At 46.6% G+C, this 19,178-nt stretch overlaps 1 protein-coding gene across 2 annotated transcripts in view; it reads right to left on the bottom strand.

Moving 5' to 3' along the window:
- PPM1D (protein phosphatase, Mg2+/Mn2+ dependent 1D) overlaps window positions 1–17,921 on the bottom strand; it is a 36,529-nt gene extending 18,608 nt beyond the window's left edge. Inside the window, exons 1-2 of one of the 2 annotated variants that reach the window (XM_059669753.1) lie at window positions 17,214–17,921; window positions 2,025–2,253 (exon numbers count right to left, since the gene is read on the bottom strand). In XM_059669753.1, coding sequence (XP_059525736.1) covers window positions 2,025–2,253; window positions 17,214–17,670 — 686 coding nt within the window. In that variant the 5' untranslated portion in view covers window positions 17,671–17,921. The remainder of the gene's footprint in view (window positions 1–2,024; window positions 2,254–17,213) is intronic. The other variant, XM_059669752.1, reaches the window with a different exon arrangement.
- Window positions 17,922–19,178: the final 1,257 nt, after the last annotated feature.

Genomic DNA, 19,178 nt, shown 5'->3' with positions numbered 1-19,178 from the left:
TGATCCTTCAAATAATACTTGCACTGTACAAAAAGATGCATGTGCAGGAGGCAGCCAATTTTTTGTTTTACTATAGTGTTGTAATAACAAAAAATTAGAAATATTCTTCAACAGACTAAATAAATGATAGTACTTCCATACATGGTATAATTTCTTATTTGATTGTATATGAATATCACTCTATTGAACAATAAACGGTAATATTAGTTTCTTGTAGGTGGAAGAGAACTGAGTGGCCTATGGGACAATAGTAGTTGAGAGACCTTCTATAGTACATCATTTTATTCTACCTAAAAAAGTATGTGTATGCATATATACATAAGCAAGTCATCATTCAGAAAATTTTTAACATTTAGTATATTTCTATCCTATTCTTATTTCTCAGCACAGTTGAGATTACACTATATCATTTTATATGCTGCTTATTCTGTTATCTATAGGCATTCTAATATTAAAAATACCTCATATACATGAGAATTCATTAGAATGCTCTCTCTTTACCTTTAATCATGCTTAAAATTTTTCATAATATAATTGATTTTTTAAAATCCTATATAATAAAAGCATAGTATGCAAATTGTCCCCTCGACTGGGCATTTGTCCGAGAGTTCGACCAGGGGGTGGGGCTGGCTGGGGGAAGGGAGGGAGTACCCAGCTGGCAGCCACTAGGGACCCTACCAGTATACAAATTTCGTGCAATGGGTCTCTAGTTTATCTATAAACATTAAATAGCTATATCATATTCATTGTTATTAGTATGTGTTATAATATGCTTAACCATTCTCCAGCTATTGGGCCTTCAAGTTTTTTCCAGCCATTAACAGTCATTAAACATTCCTGCAATCAATAACTCTTCATATATTTTGGTCCACATTTCAGATTTCTTCTTTAGAGTAGATTTCTGAAATTACTGCGTCTATAAACATTTTTTTCTCTCTTTTTAAAAAAATAAACATTTAAAGCTAGTGATAGGTATTATATTCTATACAGTTTGTACCAACTTAAAATCCTTCCCACAGGAGATCCACTTCAACAAAAATATTAAAGAGTACCTCTCCAGTTTTTTAATCTTTGCTAACCCAACAGAAGGAAAGAGTTTCATTTCAATAATGTTAAACATTTTTTCTCATGTTTACTACTCTTTTGTATTTTTGTTGTTCAAACTTCCTTTCCATTATCCAACTATCTGGGGGCGGGGAGGGTGTTTTTCTTACAGATGTTTTGAACTCCTTATAATTAAGAATGGTAATTATTTTTCTTAGTTTATTATTACTCTGAAAAAGACTTTTGATTTACTAAAAGCAAGAAAGAGAGGCTAGTAATAATATTATAAGGCTTTCGTTATAATTATTATTTAGAAAACATTTAACTTGCCTTAGGCCTTCAATTGTTACAAATAAGTATTGGAATAATTTTTTAGTTTTCTCATGCTATTTATTCCTCATTACTTCAGAATAATCTTACATTTTAGTTTGTATCATAAAAATATCATGTTGAAGTCAATTTCAGTTCATAGTTTATAAACCACACATCGAGACAGTAAGTTAAAATAGAGAAAAGAAAATAAGAAGAAAGGTTTACAGCACATGACTTAGAAATCAAAGAAAAAACTGAAGGTTAATTTTAACAAAATTCTATTCCTGAAATAAGATCAAACTGTTCTATTCTGGAACTCTAAGGGCTGTTCAGTTCAAATTATGAAGGTCATGCTGATCATTATTCATGTAAAAGGTCTTCAATAAATCCTTGCAAAAAATAAAACAATAAAAAAATAAATCCTTGCATATGTTGTTACTTGAATTCCACTAAAATATTTCCCTTTGGAGCCATTATCAGAAATAAAAGTCAATTCAAAGTAATGAGATAAATATGAATGCACATGGGTACTTTATCAGGCAAACTAAAAACATATAATACTGAGAAAAATCACTTCATGAAAAGGGAGAAATACGACAAACTGGTTAGTAAAGCAGAAACGGATTAAATAGACCAAGAGAGGAAAGACAAAACAGCATAATGATTACCTCCCACCAAGTCCTTCAATTCGTTCTCTTTCCTTGGGAAGTTCTGGCTTATGGTCCTGTGTTACTTCCACAGCTCTGACAAAATCATCCTTTGGGTCATCCTGAATTCCAAGAACCACGCCTGAGTCACCCACGTGAGCTACATACATCTTCATGCCCCGTATGATGACCACACTGGCCGTTGTCCCTGACGTGCTGGGAAGACCCGTCATAGTCTTTGGCCATTCTGCTGTAATACGAAATAAAATATTTTACTCTTCCAGGTAACTTATGTTTTATTCTAATACAGTTTATGTATCATATGCTGAGTTAGCATTATAAAATTTTAATTAGCATTGGGGAAAAAATTTTAAATATATATCTTTATTGATTTCAGAGAGGAAGGGAGAGGGAGAGAGAGATAGAAACATCAATGATGAGAATGATTGATCGACTGCCTTCTGCACACCCCCTACGAGGGATCAAGCCCACAACCCATGCATGTACCCTTGACAGGAATCGAATCCGTGACTCTTCAGTCCGCAGGCTGATACTCTATCCACTGAGCCAAACTGGCATGGCAGTATTGGGAAAATTTTTTAAAAAATATTTTGAAAGCTATTGAAGGACTTGAATTAATCCTTTCATCATTACAGAATGGGGCAAAAGTAGGTTTACAGTTGTATTAAGATAATACGTAATAACACAAGAACAAACTGTTTCATATACAACTGTAAAGCTACTTTTGCCCCCGTCCCCTGTATATCCAGGGAAAATGCTAACATAGCCCTAACAAGACTTTTGTGGAAAAGCTGTAAACCAGTAGACTAACAGAACACAATAGTGAGCACAAAAACAGACCCATGCATATTTTGAAACTTACAAACAATGGAGAAAGGATAGACATTTAATAACTGGAATCAGGACAAGAGAGAGAGAAAAAAACAACTTTGGGTTCCTGATGCCAAACACAAAAAATCAATTACAGGTACATTAAAGGCCTAACATGAAAAGAAAAACTAAAATGCTTAGAAAATATATAGGAAGGTATAGTCATGATCTTAGGGTAGGGAAGGATTTCCTAAAGACAAAAGAATGGACTAGCCATATAAAAAAAAATTACTGCGAAGTTGTACTACCATCAAATTTAAAAGTTTCTGTGTGTGTGTGTGGGGGGGGGGGAGGGTGGGAAGAGATTACCCGAAGAACTTTGAAGAGTCTTCTAAACCATTCTTGGGTTAGGTAAGTGGGAATTATATGTGTATAAATAGATTTAATAAAAGATCCCTATCTCCCCAAATCTTTTGTTTCCTCTATATCAGTGGTTCTCAACCTTCTGGCCCTTTAAATACAGTTTCTCATGTTGTGACCCAACCATAAAATTATTTTCGTTGCTACTTCATAACTGTAATGTTGCTACTGTTATGAATCATAATGTTAATATCTGATATGCAGGATGGTCTTAGGCGACCCCTGTGAAAGGGTCGTTCGACCGCCAAAGGGGTTGCGACCCACAGGTTGAGAACCTCTGCTCTATATCATTGTGTTTGTTTTCTAGACCTGCCTTAACAAATTACCAAAAATGTATTGTGTCACAGTTCTAGACGGCTAGAAGTCCAAAGTCAAGGTGGTGAGTGGCAGGTCCATTAGCTATATTCTACGTAAAAGCTCTGAGGGAGAATCATTCCTTGCCTCTTCCCCTTCACTGACAATTCCTGGTATTTACTCTCTTGTAGACTTCTCACTCTAGTCACATGGCTGTCTTTTCCCTATGTGTCTTCACATCATCTTCCCCTGTGTGTCCTTGTGTCCAAATTTCCTCTTTTTTTTTTTTTAAATCATCACCCGAGGAGGGCATGTTCATTAATTTTTAGAGAGAGGGAGAGAGAGAAACATCAATCAGTTGCCTCTTGTATGCGCCCCAACTGGGAACCAAACCTGCAACCTAGATATTTTGAACCTGTGACCTTTTGGTATATTGGCAGACACTAAAACCAAATGAGCCACACTGGCCAGGGCCAAAGTTCCTCTTTTTATAAGAACACCAGTCATACTGGATTAGGGCCCACCCTAATGACTTTATCTTAACTTTATAGATTACCACTGTAAAGACCCTATTCCTGCGTGAGCTGGTTTGGCTCAGTGGATAGGGCCTCAGCCCAAGGACTGAAGGGTCCCAGGTTCGATTCCAGTAGCCTGTAGGGGTACATGTGGGAGGCAACACAATCGAACTGTCTTTCTCACATCCATGTTTTTCTGTCTCTCCCCCTTCCTTCTACTCTCTGAAAATCAATGGAAAAATATCGAGTGAGAATTAAAAAAACAAACAAAAAAGACCATGTCCAAATAAGGTCCTATTGTGAGGTACTAGGTGTTAGGATTTCAACAAAACTTTTTTTGGAGGGACACAATTCAGTTCTTCTTCCTCTGTCCCCCAAATTCAGTTCTTAACAGTCATATCAAATTATTTGTTGTTTCTAAGAGTTATATGGGGTCTTAGGCCAGTGTTTGCCTAGGTGTTTGCATTAGTTGACCAGAAAAGTTTTAACCACAGTTCTAAACTAGTATGCTGACAGCAGACTATCTGCTTACTGTTTTCTTTATTGATGAATTCAGCCCTATCTCACCACTCCATACATGGGCTGTTTGCTTACCATCTAGAATATGAATGAGAGTCCTGATGCCTTCTACCTCTTATTGATTCCATGACTTACATTTTTCTGAGGGGCAATTGCCTGCAACCTACCCTTTGGAACTAGTTTTGTATTACAGGTCTTTGAAAATAACACAAACTGACTCAATCTACATTAAATAGGGAAAAGAACTTGGGAATTTATTGGAAGGACATTAGGTAGTTCACAGGTGTCAAATAGAGAGAAGGATACCTCTGAGGTTCTAGTGATAGAAACTGGTGGACACTCATTGAAAGGCTTTAGCCTCTGGGATGAATCAAATCCAATAGAAGGTGAATGGGTGCTGGACAAGTGTGCACTATTGTATACTAATAAAAGAGAAAAATGGTAATTGGCGTACAACCGATACCTTTTTCATTGGCTAATCAGTGAGATATGCAAATTAACTGCCAACTAAGATTGGCAGTTAACCGCCAAAAAAGATGGCGGCTAATTTGCATATTGCAGGCAGGATGGTACAGCGCCATCAGAGAGCGGGTTGGGTGTGTGAGTGCCAGCAGTCGCCCGAGACCTGATCCCGCCGGCAGACCCGGACGCGGGCCGGCGAGGCGGCTGCGGCATCCGCCCGCACTCACGCCGCCAACCCGCGAGAGCGGGTAGGGGGCGTGAGTGCCAGCGGTCGCCCGGGACCCGATCCGGCCGGCAAACCGGGACGCAAGCCAGCGGGGCGGCTGCGGCGTCTGCCTACACTCACGCCCTCAACCCGGGAGAGCGGGTTGGGGATGTGAGTGCCGGTGGTCGCCCGGGACCCGATCACGTGGGCTGGCAGGGTGACTCGCCCCCAACCCGCTCTCCCGCCCAGCAGGGGACCCTCATTTCCCCCCATCACTGGTTCTGCCCCCAGCCCAGGCCTGATGCCTCTGTCAGAGCCGTCAGGCCTGGGCTGGGGTCAACGCCTGAGGGCTCACAGTATGTGAGAGGGGGCAGGCTGGGCTGAGGGACACTCCCCCCCCCACACACACACACACACCCAGTGCACGAATTTCGTGCACCGGGCCCCTAGTCCTATCTAATAAAAGAGAAACATGGTAATTGGTGTACGACCACTACCCTTCCCATTGGCTAATCAGGGCAATATGCAAATTAAGTGTCAGCCAAGATGGCGGCCGGCAGCCAGGCAGCTTGAAACTAACATGAGGCTTGCTTGCTTCAGTGACGGAGGACTCCAACGTTCCCCGCCTGCCGCTGCAGGCCCCTGAGCTGCAAGCAGCTATGTAACAAACATAGAAGCTAAATAAAACCCCAGAAACCTGCCGGGCTTCAGCCAGCAGGATCGCAACATTGTAAGCAAAGGCCAGAAACCTACTTTCAGCAGTGGAGGCCTAAGAGCTGGAGCCAAGCCTCAAAGCTAAAGCTGGCCCAGAATAAAAAAAAGAAAAAGAAAAAAAGGAGCGGTTGGGAGCTTCAGTCACCCCCAGCCTGAAAACAGCCCTCAGCTCCTCACTCAGACTGGCCAGGCACCCCAGTGGGGACCCCCACCCTGAAGGGTGTGTGACCAGCTGCAAACAGCCATCATCCCCTCACCCAGGCTGGCCAGGCACCCCAGTGGGGACCCCCACCCTGATCCAGGACACCCTTCAGGGAAAACCAGCCGGCACCCACCCATGCACCAGGCCTCTACCCTATATAGTAAAAGGGTAATATGCCTCCCAGCACCGGGATCAGCGGAGCCGTGAGGCCTCCCGGCACCGGGATCAGCATGACAGGGTGCAGCGCTCAAACCCCCTGATCGCCCTGCGGCTCTGTGTGTGACAGGGTGCGGCGCCCCAACCCCCCCCCCCAACGGGCCCTGCTCTGTGTGTGACGGGGTAGAGCCATAACCTCCCCATCGGCCCTGCCCTGAGTGTGAGAGTGGCGGCACCCCAACCCCCTGATCGGCCCTGCTCTGTGCGTGACAGGGGGCTGCGCCCCAACCCCCTGATTGGCCCTGCTCTGTGCGTGACAGGGTAGAGCCCCAACCACCCTGATGGGCCCTGCTCTGTGAGTGACAGGGGGAAACGCCCCAACCCCCTGATTGGCCCTGCTCTGTGCATGACAGGGGTGGCGCCGCAACCTCCCCATCGGCCCTGCCCTGAGTGTGACAGGGTGCAGCACCCCAACCCCCTGATCCGCCCTGCTCTGTGTGTGACAGGGGGCAGTGCCCCAACTCCCCTATCGGCCCTACTCTGTGAGTGACAGGGGGGAGCTCCCCAACCCCCTAATCGGCCCTGCTCTGTGCGTGACAGGGGGTGGCGATGCAACCTCCCCATTGACCCTGCCTTGAGTGTGACGGGGGCGGTGCCCCAACCCCCCAATTGGCCCTACCCTGAGCGTGACTGAGGGTGGCATCGCAACCTCCCGATCCGCCCTGCTCTGTGCATGACAGGGGGCGGTGCCCCAATTCCCCAATCGGCCCTGCTCTGAGCCTGACCAGGGGCTGCACCTAGGGATTGGGCCTGCCCTCTGCCACCCAGGAGCAGGCCTAAGCCAGCAGGTCGTTATCTCCCGAGGGGTCCCAGACTGCGAGAGGGCACAGGCCGGGCTGAGGGACCGCCCCCCTTGCCCCCGCCCCGAGTGCACAAATTTTTGTGCACTGGGCCTCTAGTAATATCTATATAAGAAAAGCCTAAGTGACCGTTACAGCGGAACCACCAGTCACTGTGATGCGCACTGACCACCAGGGGGCAGATGCTCAACACAGGAGCTGCCCCCTAGTGGTCAGTGTGCTCTCACAAGGGGAGTGCCGCTCAGCCAGAAGCCAGGCTCACGGCTGGCGAGCGCAGCAGTGGTGGAGGTAGCCTCAGCGGCCTCCATGGCAGCACTAAGAAGCAGCGAGCTGAGTGTTAAGGAGCAGCGAACAGGCAGGCGGTAAGGAGCGAGGGGTCCCAGACTGCGAGAGGGATGTCTAACTGCCAGCTTAGGCCCGATTCCTGGAAGCAGGACTAAGCCGGCAGGTGGACATCCCCCGAGGGGTCCCGGACTGTGAGAGGGTACCCAGACTGCAAAAGGGTGCAGGCCAGGCTGAGAGAACCCCTGCAACTCCCAGTGCATGAATTTCTGCTGGGGTCCAACCCCAGCAGGTCCACGGGTCCCCAAAGGTGTGGACGGAGTTGGCGAAGAAGGAATGACACGGAGACAGCGTTCAGTTGATCAGCAGCCTAGCCAGGATCTCCAGCCAAGTTCTGGTCTGGATCTCCAGCCAAGTTCTGTTCAGGATCTCCAGCGAAGTTCTGGTTAGGATCTCCAGCCAGGTTCTGTGTCCATGTTCTCTTGCTAGGTTCTCCAGCCAGGTTCTCCAGGTTCCCCAGCCAGGTTCGGTCACCAGATTCTGTAGCCAGGTTCTTCAGCCAGGTTCTGGCTAGGTTCTCCAACCAAGTTCTATAGCCAGGTCCTGTCCAGGATCTTTTGCCAGGTTCTGTCTCTAGGTTCTGTGGCTAGTTTCTGTCCAGGATCTTTTGCCATGTTCTCTCGCTAGGTTCTGTGACCAGTTTCTGTCCAGGATCTTTTGCCATGTTCTCTCCAGCGAAGTTCTTCTGTCTCTAGGTTCTGTGTAGGTTCTGTGTCTAGGTTCTGTGTCCTGTTGTCTTGTTACATCTTAGCATAATGATTCCAATCCTATCAATCTCTATTCCAAAGGTTAGGGCGTTTCTTATCTCCATTCCAGGGAGTAAAGATTATGTAGCTTAAGCATGATTGTTTGTAGTTAAAGTGATTAATTACCGGCCTGGCACTTAGTTAAGGGGTTTTATTCCCTCCCTAACTTCAGGGGAAAATCCCTACCTGGGGAAACAACCTTTCTCAGAGAGGTGACCTTGGTTAAAACACATAGTGCCAAGAAGGTGAGCAAACATATTAAGAACAGTATGCCATATATGCCAGGTCCCTTGAAACAGCAAGGATGGACCGGCTCCCGGCAAATTTCATGCACCGGGCCTCTAGTTATAAATAAGGGCTCAAATAAAAGCAACATAGCCTTTTCTTTCATTTGGATTACTTCCTAAGAAAAAAATTCTCAAAAGGTGAATTATTTAGTTAAAGATAATCTTTTTTAAAAATAAATTTTATTGATTTTTACAGAAAGGAAGGGAGATAGAGAGTTAGAAACATTGATGAGAGAGAAACATTGATCAGCTACCTCCTGCACGCCCTCCCACTGGGGATCGAGCCCACAACCAAGGTACATGACCTTGACCTGAATTGAACCCAGGACTCTTCAGTCCACAGACTGATGCTCTATCCACTGAGCCAAACCGGTTAGGGCTAAAGATAATCTCTTGATGATTGTTAATAACATTTTCAAATTGCTTTCCTAAAGGCTTTTTTATATCTTCACTAGAAGCCCGTTGCACAAAGATTTGCGCAATAGGCCTTCCTTCCCCTGGCTGCAGGCACCGGTTTTCCTCTGGCACCCGGAACCCAGGCCTTTGGTCCGGCTGCAGCGAGGTTTGGCTTCTCCACTGGGGCTGCAGCAGAGAAGCCAAGCCCCTTCAGTCTTCACTCCGGCTGAAGCCTTCAGTCTTCACTCCGTGCCTGCGTATGCAAATTAACCGCCATCTTTGTTGGGTTAATTTGCATAGTCACACTGATTGGCTGGTGAGCGTAGCGGAGTGACACCAATTTGCATGTTTCTCTTGGTGTAGATACTTACTTTGGCATTAGAATTCTGTAAGAACTCTTAGCATAATGATTAGCAGTATGATATATTGACTGGGTTTGACTCCCAGGAATCTCCACTTATTACCTGTGTGATTTTGGGTAAAACTTTTGTGCCAGAGTATCCTCCTTTCTAAAATAGAGATAATGATAGTACCTACCTCCTGAGAGTTAAATGACGGTATGTTAATTGGTACATAAGTATCCCAAGTTTTAAATTTATCATGTTCTCTATTTAGAATAGTTTTACTTCATTCAAAAATGTTACATTTTTATGTTATAAAATGTATTAGGCCCTAGCCAGTTTGGCTCAGTGGATTGAGCATCGGCCTGCAGACTGAAGGGTTCTGGGTTCGGTTCCTGGTCAAGGGCACATACCCAGGTTGTGGGCTCAATCCCCAGTGGGGGGTGTGCAGAAGGCAGCCAATCAATGATTCTCTCTCTCATTGATGTTTCTACCTCTCTCCCCCCCTCCTTTCCTCTCTGAAATCAATAAAAATAAATTTTTTAAAAAATGTATTAGTCTTTGTTTTAATGACATGTATATTTTCTTACTATACTTTTCTTAAGTTAGAGTTCATATACTGATACTATCTTTTTAATATGCTCCTAGTTTTGTCATTTTTAAATAATTTAAGATTCAAATGTAAAGTAGGAAACAAGGAAGACTAAGTATGTCAAATTTTAAAGATGTCAATTACTTTATAACTAATATACTGCAGTTCCCATAAGAACTTCAACAGGGTTTGTTTTTTTTTTTTAATTTTGCAAGGTGCTTCAAAAGTTTATCTGGAAAAATACTTAAGATAATATTGAAATAATTGAGGCATACTTAAAATCGCTATTTAAGTACCATAAATAGATGAGTAGGATGAATCCAGAAATAGATCTGAGGCAAATGTAGCAAATGATAAAGGTGACATTTCAAATGAATAGGGAACACATTCAGTATTTTTAGATCTTTGCAGCATATCTCTTTGTACATAATGCTTTTGACCAAAATGTGGTTTAAATAATGTTAATATTGTGTCTTTGAATATCTTTTTATTTTTAGCTCTTTTTCTTTTATCCTTTCCATTTTGTTTTCGGTACTTTTTGCAAACAGCTGAAGTACTTGCATACTGTAGGTATTTGTTTTCTAAATGTGCTTAACCCCCCTTTACGGGAGATTACCTCACTTACCTCATTACCTTTATTGTGATAATAGGTTTTTTTATTTTAAATTCTTAACTGCAGAAAAAAGAATCTATACTAGCTTATTTACTAGTAAAAGGAACATGTTTTAGCCCTGCTGGTGTGGCTCAGTGGTTGAGCATCAACCCATGAACCAAGAAGTCCCTGGTTCGATTCCGTTACGGCACATGACTGGGTTGCGGGTTCGATCCCTGGTGTGGGGTGTGCAAGAGGCAGCTGATGACTGATGTGTCTCTCTCATCGATGTTTCTACCTCTCTATCCCTTTCCCTCCCTCACTCTCTCTCTAAAATCAACAAAAATGTGTGTGTTTTTTTTAAATTTTAGCAAAAGCTATACTTAACCCATAAAATAATTGAAGCTAGGCTAAGCTTCTCAGAATGATGTCTATAACCAAACTATAGAACTGGATGGGCTAGGGAACTGTCTGCTATGATCAATGACTACAAAATTGATGCCTTATTTTCTTTTAACTTAAACAAACTGTGAAATATAACATAGCACACATATTGAAAAGGCCATAAAACATAAGTATACACTTTAATGAATAATTATAAAATGAACACCATCTGGTTAAGACAAAATGCTAATTTGAAAGTATATATGCACCCCCATGTTCACTGCAGCATTATTTACAATAGCCAAGATATGGAAGCAACCCAACTCCCCATCAATGGACAAGTGAATTAAAAAGTTGGTGTATAAATATACAATGGAATACTATAAAGAATGAAGTCTTAGTTTGTGACAGCATGGATGAACCTAGAAGGTATTATGCTCAATGAAATAAGTCAGTCGGAGAAAGGCAAATACCATGATTTCACTGATATGTGAAATCTAAAGAACAAAATAAATGAACAAAAAAAATTAAAACAGAGTCAGACACAGAGAACAGACTGATGGTTGCCAGAGGGGAGGCGGGATTGGGATGCTGAGAGAAAAAGGTGAAGGGATTCAGAAGTACAAATTGGTAGTCATAAAATAGTCACGGGGATGTAAAGTACAGCATAAGGAATATAGTCAATAATCTAATCTAATAAAAGAGAAACATGCAAATTGACTGCACCTCCACTACGCCCAAGCCATCATACCCACCAGCCAATCAGAGCGACTATATGCAAACTGACCCAACCAAGATGGTGGCCGACAGCCATGGAGCTGGAGCAAGCAGGAGACTTGGTTGCCCCGGCGATGGAGTAAGCCAAGCTTCCTGCCTGCCCTGGCCGGCTGTGGCCTCTGCTCAAGGCAACAAAGTTTCAATTATAGAAGATATATAAATCCCAGATACCTGCTTCCTGCCAGCCTCTACTGGGAGCTTGGGTGGCTGGGGGCCGTGGCAGCCTGCAAACAGCCATCAGCCCCTCACCCAGGATGGCCACACCCTCATGGGGTGAGGGTTCCCACTGGGGGGCTTGGCCAGCCTGCAAACAGCCATCAGCCCCTCACCAAGGCTGGCCAGGAACTCCAGCGGGGACCCCCACCCTGAAGGGGGTGTGGCCAGTCTAAAAACAGCCCTCAGACTCTCACCCAGGCTGGCTAGGCACCCCAGCGGGACCCCCACCCTAATCCGAGACACCCTTCAGGGCAAACCAGCAGGCCCCCACCCATGCACCAGGCCTCTATCCTATATAATAAAAGGGTAATATGCAAATTGACCCTAATAGCAGAACAACTAGGAATAACTGGTCATTATGACACACACTGAACACCAGGGAGCAGATCAATGCAGGAGCTGCCCCCTGGTGGTCAGGACGCTCCCACAGGGGGAGCTCTGCTCAGCCACAAGCCAGGCTGACGGCTGCCAGTACAGCGGTGGTGGTGGGAGCCTCTCCTGCCTCCTCAGCAGTGCTAAGGATGTCCGGCTGCAGCTTAGGCCTGCTCCCCGCTGGCAAGTGGACATCCCCTGAAGGCTCCTGGGCTGCCAGAGGGATGTCTGATTGCCAGCTTAGGCCCAATCCCCTGGGCGAGGGGACCTAAGCCAGCAGGTGGTCATCCCCCAAGGAGTCCCAGACTGCGAGAGGGCACAGGCCGAGCTGAGGGACCCCCTCCGAGTGCACAAATTTTTGTGCACCGGGCCTCTAGTACTGTAATAACTAGGTATGGTGCCAGGTTGCAAGGAGGGGGCCATTTTGTAAAGCATATGATTGTCGAACCACTATACTGTACACCTGAAAGTAATACAAAATAATATTGAATGTCAACTGTAACTGAAAAATAAACGAAAAAAAAACTTTTCTGATGAAGCCAGCAATATTACCATATATGACATTTTGCTATTGTATAAAATGCACGAATATTTAGAAGATCTGCATAATTCAGAGACCCAATATTTTCCAACTGACTAATACATCATGTCACACAGGTAAATTTCATTTTGAATCTTACAAGAGAAAACAATGGATTTTAATGTAAAATGACAAAAAGTTCATTCGTAAGGTTTCAGATTCCATTTTGACTAACCTTAAGAAACTAGTATAGGATACCCATAATTATCTAAAAAAAATGAATAAACTATTTCTCCTTTCCCTAATATATATGTGTACTAGAGGCCCGGTGCACGAAATTTGTGCGGGGGGGGGGGGGGTCCCTTAGCCCAGCCTGCACTCTCTCCAATCTGGGACCCCTGGAGGGATGTCCGACTGCCCAGGCAGTCGGACATCTCTCTCACAATCCAGGACTGCTGGCTCCCAACCGCTTGTCTGCCTGCCAGCCTGTTCACCCCCATCCACTCCCCTTCCAGCCTGATTGATGCCTAACTGCTCTCCTGCTGGCCCGATTGCCCCTAACTGCCCTCCCCTGCCAGCCCGGTCACCCCTAACTACCCTCCCTTGCAGACCTGGTCACCCCTAACTATCCTCCCCTGCAGGCCTGGTCGCCTCTAACTGCCCTCCTCTGCTGGCCCAGTCACCCCTAACTGCCCTCCCTTGTCAGCCTGGTCGCCCCTAACTGCCCTCCCCTGCAGGCCTGGTCGCCCCCAACTGCCCTCCCCTGCAGGCCTAATATTACCACATATGACATTTTGCTATTGTATAAAATGCACAAATATTTAGAAGATCTGCATAATTGCCTCTAACTGCCCTCCCCTACTGGCCTGGTCACCCCTAACTGCCCTCCCCACAGGCCTGGTCCCCCTAACTGCCCTCCCCTGCAGGCCTGGTCCCCACAACTCCCCTTCCCTGCAGGCCTGGTCCCCCCCCAACTGCCCTCCCCTGCAGGCCTGGTCCCCACAACTCCCCTCCCCTGCAGGCCTGGTCCCCCCCCAACTGCCCTCCCCTGCAGGCCTGGTTCACCCCAATTTCCTTCTGCTGCAGGCCTGGTTCCCCCCAACTTCTCTCCCCTGCAGGCCTGGGTCCCCCCAACTTCCCTCCCCTGCAGGCCTGGGTCCCCCAAACTGCCCTCATACCCCCAAGTGCCCTCCCTTTCAGGACTGGTCCCTCCCAACTGCCCTCCCCTGGCAGCCATCTTGTGGTGGCCATCTTGTGTCCACATGGGGGCGGCCATCTTTGACCACATGGGGGTGGCCATCTTGTGTGTTGGAGCGATGGTCAATTTGCATATTACTGCTTTATTATATAGGATGAGGCTTCCTTTTCCTTTTTTAAAAAGAAATATATATATATATTTTATTTCAGAGAGGAAGAGAGAGGAAAAGAGGAACATAATGAGGGAGAATCATTGATCGACTGCCTCCTGCACACCCCCTACTGGGGATCAAGCCCGCAGCCCAGGCACGTGCCCTTGACTGGAATCGAATCTGGGACCCTTCAGTCCACAGGCTGATGCTCTATCCACTGAGCCAAACCAGCTAGGGAAGGCTTCCCTTTCTTTATATGCTTCAACTAGATAAGATAGTACAACAGACAGAATGCAGAAGTGGATATGAGAATATTTCAATATTTTTGGGGGGGGAAGGGTGATGATTCACTTAAAAATATATTAAGTTTATTTTTTTACTAGAGTAATAATTTTTTTAATTTCTCAATTTAAATTTCTCATATACTGTAGTAAATATGATCAATGTAGGCCACATAAAAGCTCTCTGGGATTCTCAATTACTTAAGAGTACAAAGGATTCTCAGAGCAAAAGTTTGCCACAACATGGATGAACCTAGAATGTATTATGTTCAGTGAAATAAGTCAGTCAGAGAAAGACAAATAACAAATTAAATAAACAAACAAAACTGAAACAGAGTCAGACACAGAGAACAGAATGATGGTTGCCAGAGGGGAGGGGAGTTGGGAGGCTGGGTGAAAAAGGTGAAGGAATTCAGAAGTACAAATTGTTATTACAAAATAGTCATGGGACTGTAAAGTACAGCATAGGGAATATAGTCAATAATCTATCTATATAAAAATCTAATCTGCAAAGTGTCCCCGCGGGAGTTCAACTGGGAGACCAGGAGTTCTATCATTCGCTATGACATGCACTGATCACCAGGGGGGCAGCGTGTAACGAAGGGAGGCCCCAGCTGGCAGCTGGGGAAGGAAGGCCCCAGAAGGCAGCCAGAGGCCCCGATGGGCCCTGATCGCCAGCCAGGCCTAGAGACCCTACCCATGCATGGATTTCATGCACCGGCCCTCTAGTACTGTAATAACAAGGTATAGTGCCAGGTTGGAAGGGGGGACCACTTTGTAAGGTATATGAGAACCACTGCTATAGCCCAATGGGTATTATAATAGTAGAAATAAAGGATGGATGTTTAATTTTAAAAGAAACAGAACTTTTCACAGAAGAAAGCATACTGACTTAGAGACTGAAGAGTGTATTTTTCAGTTTTTTGGGGAAGAGGGAGGGAATTCAATAAAATGGAATATTTCACTATACCCTGTGATAAAAGAGAAGTAGACTGTGATAAAAATGTGTACAAAAGATAAAACTGAATAGGGAGGGAGCCTGAAGTTGGATTGGAAAGGGCTTGGCCTGTACATTATAAAATGTAGTTTATTCTATAGAAAATAAGGACCCACCCATGAATTTGAGACTGAAGCACTTTTTTTCCCTAACCTGCATCTCCTGTGTGAAAACTTCCATAATACTCAGGATATTCTTTTTTTATTCAAGTTTTGGGGGTGGAGTACAAGGTTTAGCTGTGGCATGAAGCAAGCATGTACCTGGTACATAAGGCTCTGAAAGCTTGATTCAAAAGGTAAATGTACATCAATAAACATTCACATTCAACAGCATGGTCCCTGCTTTATTAAAAAATGTTCAAGTAACTGGGTTTATACTTTATCCTTTCAGTTCAAACATATGGCAAATTCATGCTGCTTCAAGTGTACTGCTATATAAACAGGACTTAAATAATTCTTTGTGTTTAATCTTCCGCTATCTTGTCTTGCTGTCCACTCCTGGTAGCACTGCAGACAACATAATGACATATTTCTGGAATATACTGCAGTGCTTTTAGCACTGCTCTGCCTACACAAAAACAAAACAAATCCATAATAGGGGCCTCTGGGATTCGAAGGGAAACGCCTCCAACAGGCGGACTGGTTGTTCTATGAGTCAATCAAATTATTCTTGGCAGAAAGCCAGGTAAATAGGAAACAGACTCAAAGAAGCTAATCTACAATTCTATGACTATACCTTTTTACAATGTTCTGTATCTGACCAATCTTTACACTCTTCTCTATGTCTCTGCCCTCTGCTAAAGATAAATTATGCTACCAAAAACAAGAGGATTTTTAAAATGACGTATTGTCTCTAAAAAAGATTCACGCCATTCATTCACAGCAATGTTAAAGCAACTATAACTCTGCATGATATAATACGTTGGGTGCAGAGACACTGGCTGCTTTAGAAAACATTTAACGCTTAGTTAAAACTACAACTAGATCGAATTTTTAGATATTAAGGTCTCTATTTCCTTTTAGCACAACGGTAAGTCCTCCTAATCTCTTGCTACTTTGACAGGCTATTACAACTTATCAGGACTTTTCAGTCGGAACTGAGGAGAACTACCTGGCAGCATACAACTAGCACCGGTAAGGCCAACTACCCACAAAACGTGTACTGAACTTTTTCAAAGCCCTGGCAGAATTTAACGTGGGGGCAGTTTAATATGTAACAATGCACCCCGCGCTTTTGTTTTTTCATAAGCAGTCCACGCATCAAGATCCTACAAGCAAAACCGAATTCCTTTCCAGCGACTGGATGATTACATCTTCGCCTTCCTAAAATAGCCAACAGTTTACTCCAACCACCCGCGACCTGGGGTCAATCTGGAGAACCGACACCATGAGCGGCGGCAACCGACAGGGACAAGTCCTTCATGAGCAAAGTAATGACAGACTCGAAAGGGGGGCCCTAGTTTTTGCCATCTCCCGCTCCCATCGCATGGCCCAGAGAGCAGCCCATCTTCAGTTGATCTTTTGGCCAAAATCTGGCGTCAGGTTTCCAACACGCTTTCGCCGGCTGCCACCTAAAGCGAAGTCGAGGAGGGAGGGGGGGGCGGCTTGCCAAGGATCCGCAGAGGGTGGAAACCGGGCGAGGAGCGGTTGCGGGGAAACGGCAATCCCTTCCCAAGGCCACTCTGTTTGCCCGGACTTCCACCCCGGAAAGTGCTATCAGACCAAGAGCCTTCATGTCCACCCATGTGCACTTTGCTCGGGGCCCGCGCGGGGCCGGGGCCCTAAAAGCCCCCGAACCGCCTGAAGAAGAGGCGGGCGCCCACACAAGCCAGGGAACTTACCCAGTTTCTTCCACATGGCGAGGTGACAGGCGAGGAAGCCCTTGCGGATGGCAGCGCAAACCTTCGCGGGCTCGGACGAGGTGAACCCCTTCTGCTTCTTGATGAAACCCCATAAGTGCTCCCGGGCAAACTGTGCCGCCTCCCGCCCGCCGTGCCCATCGCACACGGCAAAAAACGCCACCGAGGAGCGGCGGCGGCAGCAGCGGCCGGGAGCCGGCGAGGCCCCCGCGTCCGGGGCAGGGTCGCCAGCTTCTCGGGCCCCCACCGCTGGGCCTTTCGCCGAGACCTCGCCGCCCGGAAGAGCCGGCGGTGACGGCTGCGAGAACGACCGCCGAGGCGAGCGCTTTTCTTCAGGGGTCGGCTCGGGCTCCACCACGATCTGAGTAACGTCCTCCATGTACTTCCTCCCGCCCTGGTCGGAGAAGACGCTCACTCCCAGCGAGTACAGCCCCGCCATGGCCGGCCGCCCGGCCGGGGTCCCGCCGATACCGCGCAGTCCGCCGAATCCGGCGGCGGGAGAAGCCCTCCGCGGTCACCGGCCAACTATTGTTTACCTTCGACGCCGCCGAAAGGGGGAGGGGGCGGTCCCGGCGCGGGAGCGGGGGCGCGCGCTGTCGGGACTTGTCCGCGAGCGCTGGGCCGACAGGAGCCGAGGCGCTGCGCCTGCGCAGTGCGCCTCCTCCGCCCGCCCGCGCCCACCACACAAATCGGACGTTCTCCCCGGCTGTCGTCACTCGGCTCTCAGGGCCCGGCCAATCCGGGCTCGAGTTGGAGCGAACCCGGCCTCCGCCCCCAGCCTTTACTCCGCCCTTCAACGGCCGCGCTCTCCATTCCCAGCGCGGGCGCGGGGTTGCGCACTAGGCGCTTCGTTTACCCCTGGCAGTGGGCGCCTCCGCCCTCCCAACTTATCCGCGAAAGCCGGGCACTTGGGCAGTTTGGTCTGTCACCTTGTTGCTCCGTCCCCGGGATCGTCACCTTGTTGCCCTGTCCCCGGGATCGTAGTGCACCCTACTGACCTTGGCGTTCCGCCGCTCGCCTGGCGGGGGAGAGCCGTGTAGGCTCGGGTCTCCCACGAATCTAGGGAGAAAGCCCTTCCAGTCCTTGAAGTGAAATGGCGGGAAACCCCACTTGGTTAGATCGTTTGCGAACAGGCAGGGAAACGTGTGTCATTCTTGCCCGGGCCGGTGTGACTCGGTAGGTTAGGCGTCTCCCGGGCGCCAGGAGGTTGCGGGTTCCATTCTGGTCAAAGACTTGTGCCCGGGTTGCTGCCCCAGTGGGGGCGTGCAGGAGGCAGCCCATGATGTTGCGCTTTTACATCTACGTTTTTCTACCCCTGCCCCCCCCGCCCCTAAAAATCAACTGTTCCTTTTTTTTAAGTTTTTCTTAAACTTGATTTGGGTGGTGTGTCTGTAACTGGGACTTGAGGGAGGCAATCCTGTTTGTGTCCTGGTTAGAAAACTCAGGATATTTCTACCATCATATAGGGTGTCTATCCTATCTCCCTCTCTCCCTAAAAAATCACTAAAAACACATTTAGCCTTAGCCGGTTATTTTCAGTGAATAGCAGTGGTTCTCAACCTTCTGGCCCTTTAAATACAGTGCCTCATGTTGTGACCCAACCATAAAATTATTTTCGTTGCTACTTCATAACTGTAATGTTGCTACTGTTATGAAAAGTAAATATCTGATATGCAGGATGGTCTTAGGCGACCCCAGTGAAAGGGTCGTTCAACAGCCAAAGGGGTCGCGACCCACAGGTTGAGAACCACTGGAATAGAGCATTGGCCTGCTGACCAGAGGGTCCCAGGTTCGTTTCTGGTCAAGGCATGTACCTCGGTTGCAGGCTCCTCTCCACCCAGGCACTGGTCAGGGCACATGCAGGAGGCAGCCCATTAGTGATTCTCTTTCATCATAAATGTTCCTACCTCTCCCTCTCCCTTCCTCTCTGAAATCAATAACAATATA

The sequence above is a fragment of the Myotis daubentonii genome, chromosome 16 (assembly GCF_963259705.1).
Source record: "Myotis daubentonii chromosome 16, mMyoDau2.1, whole genome shotgun sequence".
NCBI lineage: Eukaryota > Metazoa > Chordata > Mammalia > Chiroptera > Vespertilionidae > Myotis > Myotis daubentonii.
Note: the sequence above shows the minus strand (reverse complement) of the source record. Positions and strands in the feature narration are given on the sequence as shown.